This window comes from Haliaeetus leucocephalus, unplaced genomic scaffold (assembly GCF_000737465.1).
Source record: "Haliaeetus leucocephalus isolate CR32 unplaced genomic scaffold, Haliaeetus_leucocephalus-4.0 Scaffold1, whole genome shotgun sequence".
Lineage (NCBI taxonomy): Eukaryota > Metazoa > Chordata > Aves > Accipitriformes > Accipitridae > Haliaeetus > Haliaeetus leucocephalus.
The window spans coordinates 17,697,287-17,700,497 of record NW_010972437.1 but is presented as its reverse complement, the minus strand read 5'-3'; the positions used below and the strand labels follow the sequence as shown (position 1 = coordinate 17,700,497).

The 3,211-nt window shown below is 66.3% G+C and overlaps 1 protein-coding gene across 1 annotated transcript; it reads right to left on the bottom strand.

Annotated features, from left to right (window-relative positions):
* Window positions 1-1,296: 1,296 nt before the first annotated feature.
* TMBIM1 (transmembrane BAX inhibitor motif containing 1) lies at window positions 1,297-3,205 on the bottom strand. The gene is made up of 6 exons (XM_010568276.1): window positions 3,088-3,205; window positions 2,877-2,914; window positions 2,563-2,650; window positions 2,355-2,450; window positions 2,034-2,087; window positions 1,297-1,936 (listed from the first exon to the last, which is right to left on the bottom strand). Exons 1-6 carry the CDS (start codon window positions 3,175-3,177, stop codon window positions 1,793-1,795), a joined length of 510 nt encoding a protein of 169 aa, XP_010566578.1. The 5' UTR covers window positions 3,178-3,205; the 3' UTR covers window positions 1,297-1,792.
* Window positions 3,206-3,211: the final 6 nt, after the last annotated feature.

The following is a 3,211-nucleotide window of genomic DNA, read 5'->3' as shown; positions in this document are numbered from 1 at the left end:
TCTCCCAGAGACGCCCCCAGGCCCGGCCCGCAGGGCCTCGGCCCCGCCCCGCCCGGCTGAGGAGAGGTCTTAGAGCCCCGCCCCTAGCGCGCTTGAACACGCCCCCTCAGTCGTGGCCACGCCCTGCTTGGCTCAGGCCCCGCCCTCGAGCCCCCTCTGCCGCCGGGACAGGGGCAGGGGCAAGGGTAAGGGTAAGGGCAAGGGTCAAGGGCAGGAGCCTCAGGCAGCTCGGGCTGGGCCCCCCCCACCACCACTGCCCCTCTCTAACACCTCTCTCCCCGCAGGGCTGCTGGCAGCAGCAGGGCCGGCAGCAGGTCCTGCCAGGCCCTGGACCCGGCCGGCCCCCCCGGGCACACGGCTCCTCGGGCAGAGCTGCCGCCAGCCGGCGGGGCCACGGGCCAGCCCGGAGCCTGGCAGCGGGGGGCTCCCCGAGGGAGTGGAGTACATCCCCACACGCAAGAAGGGCAAGAACCCGATGAAGCCGGTGGGGGTGGCCTGGTGAGTGGCCGGGGCGGCGGGAAAGGCTCGGCACCCGCAGGTTCCGCTGCTCCGTGGGGCCTGGCATGGGACGGAGGGTCCCGGGGGGTGTCTGTGCTGCCCAAGGGTGGCACAGGGCCCTTGGTTCCCCACCGGCTCTCTCCATCTCCTGCCCACCGGCTGTCCTGCAGGGCCATTGGATTGCCCTCCGGCATCATCCTCTTCCTCCTGGCCAAGCGGGAAGTTGATAAAAACCGTCTGGAGCAGCTCAAAATCCGCCGAAAGATGATGGAAGCCAACCAGGGCGAGTACGAGTCGGAGCGATACACAAGGGTGGCCAGGGGGGCATAGCCAGGCTGCTCCCCACCCCCAGCCTAGCAGTGCAGCACCTGGAAGGGACTGGCCGAGGGGATGCCAGCCCCGTGGGACACATGGCACTGACGCCTGCTCTCCCTGTCCAGCCTGTGGGGTGGTCATGGGGCTGGATGGGGACAAATAAACGTCACCCCTGGTGAGTGGAACAGCTTGCTGCCACTGCGGTCTCTCCCTCAGTGCTCAGCCCCAGGCTCTGCCTGCCCCCACAGCGGTGGGAGGGGGTGGGGGCAGCTGCTTTGCAGCCGAGCTTCTGCCCACAAGGGTGGAGAGGTACAGGCAGGTGAGGGAGGCCCAGCCTGGAGCCGCTCAACCTTGGTTTTTCCGCCCCAAAGCAGTGTTTGTGCTGCCCCAGGCCACAGCCCCCGCTGAGGCCGCCCACAGGTTTTTCAGGGGAGTAGCCACACCAGTAAGTCTGGGAACCGTCTGGAAAATTGAAGTGTTTTATTTAGCAAGTGCAACTTTGCCCACATCCGTGGCTGCCGGGCCTCTGCAACGTGAGCTCTGCCACCAGTCCCAGCTGCCCCCTGCCCGCACCGGGCACCACTGCAGCTTGGGGAGGGGGGCACGGCCGGAGCCGCGTTTAAGGCACCACGTGAGTAACACCAACCAGGCTCTGCCAAAAAAATCCCAACGCGATCCCAGCAGCTGCTGCCAGCTCCCTGGGCCCAGGCAGGACTGTGGCGCTCCACTGCCCACCCAGCACCACAGGCACGGCCTCAGCAAGCGGTGCCAATGCTGGGCACTGCCTAAACACTGGCAGCCGGTCCTCCCCACCACCCTTGGAGGCTTGGGGGGGCAGTGATCAAGGGAAGCCCTTTCCTTAGGAGCCTATGGGTAGGGATGCTGAAGCGTTAGGAGTCACGGTAAGCGGCTGTATCCTGTACAGAGGACAGAGGAGGAGGTGAGGGGCAGCGGCGGGGGGACAGGAGGGGTCCCGGGGCTAATCCCGGCCCACGATCTGCAGGATGAAGGTGAAGATGTAGACAATGTCGGTGTAGATGGTGAGGGCACCGTAGACATACTCCTCGGGGCTCAGTGTGTTCTTCCTGTTCCCCAGCACAAGTTGGGTGTCATAGGCAAGGAACTGGTGGGGCAGAGGGTGTCAGGCAGGGACTGATGCAGGGTTCCCCCCTCCTCGGTCCCTGCATGACACCCTCTGCCCACCCCAGCCGTCAACTCACCAGGGTGAAGGCGATGGCGCCGATGGCCGCGTACAGCATATGGAGCCAGGGGACCTGCGCAGGGAAGGGGACAAGGGCAGGGTGAGCCAGGATGCTGGCAGGCAGTGGGCAAGGCAGGGCAGGTCCTGCCCGCACCTGGCTCCTGAGGAGATGATGCCGCTGATGCTGCTGATGCTGACGCACCCTCTCCCTGGGGGCAAGCTGCCTCTGCCGTGGCCCGCACCACACCCTGCTTCCTGGCAAAGGGGGACCACCCAAACCCCCCCCTACCCGTACCAGCCCCGGGGACACCCACAGCCCCTCTGTCCCCCCCCCACTCACATATTTGAAGGAAAGGACGATGGCAGTGACAATCCCGGTCACCATGACCACAATGCCTAGCACGCAGAAGAGCCCCGGACACGACGTAAAATCAACCTGCCAGGGGGGAAACTCATATGTCACCGGAGAGCTTGGGGTGTCCCCACCACCCAGCTCCCTGAGCCTGACTCCCCCCCCAGGGCAGGGCAGGTCACATCCCCCTCCTTGCCTTGGTCTGGAAGCAGAAGATGGTGACAATGATGGCCACGATGGCGGTGATGAGCATGGCGATCAGGACGGCATTGGTCCGATACATGCTGCAGATGGAGGGGACACCAGAGTCACCCCATGCTTCGGCATCCCCCTGGCTAGGGGGTGTTGGTGACCCCCCACAGCCCTGATCCCAGGCAGGGACCCCACTGTCCCTGAGCCCAGGGGACCGGGGTGTCCCCTGGCTCCCAGCAGCCTCTCACTTGAGCCGGCCGCACGGTGGGGGACAGGGGGGACCCCAGCTCCTGTCACCATGGGGTCCCTGGGGCGTACCTGGCGATTGTCCCTGTCATCAGCCCCATGGCCAGTGTCTGTGGGAGAGGAGAAAGGTGGGCTCAGCAGGGCAAGCAGCACCATGGGGGGCAGCAGTTCCTGGCTGCCCCCCGCCTGCCCACACCTCCCCCTATCCCTCCCAGCCCGCCTGGGGAGCTGGGGTGCCATGGGGGCACCACTAGGCCCCCCCCGCCAGCCCCAGCCCACTCACGAAGATGGTCAGCAGGATGATGTTCCAGGGGAAGCGTCTCCTGGGGACGAAACGGGGTGAGACGTGAGCTGGTGACAGCGGCCATGTCATGTCCCCCTGGTCCCCACCCCCCGGGGGCAGCCCC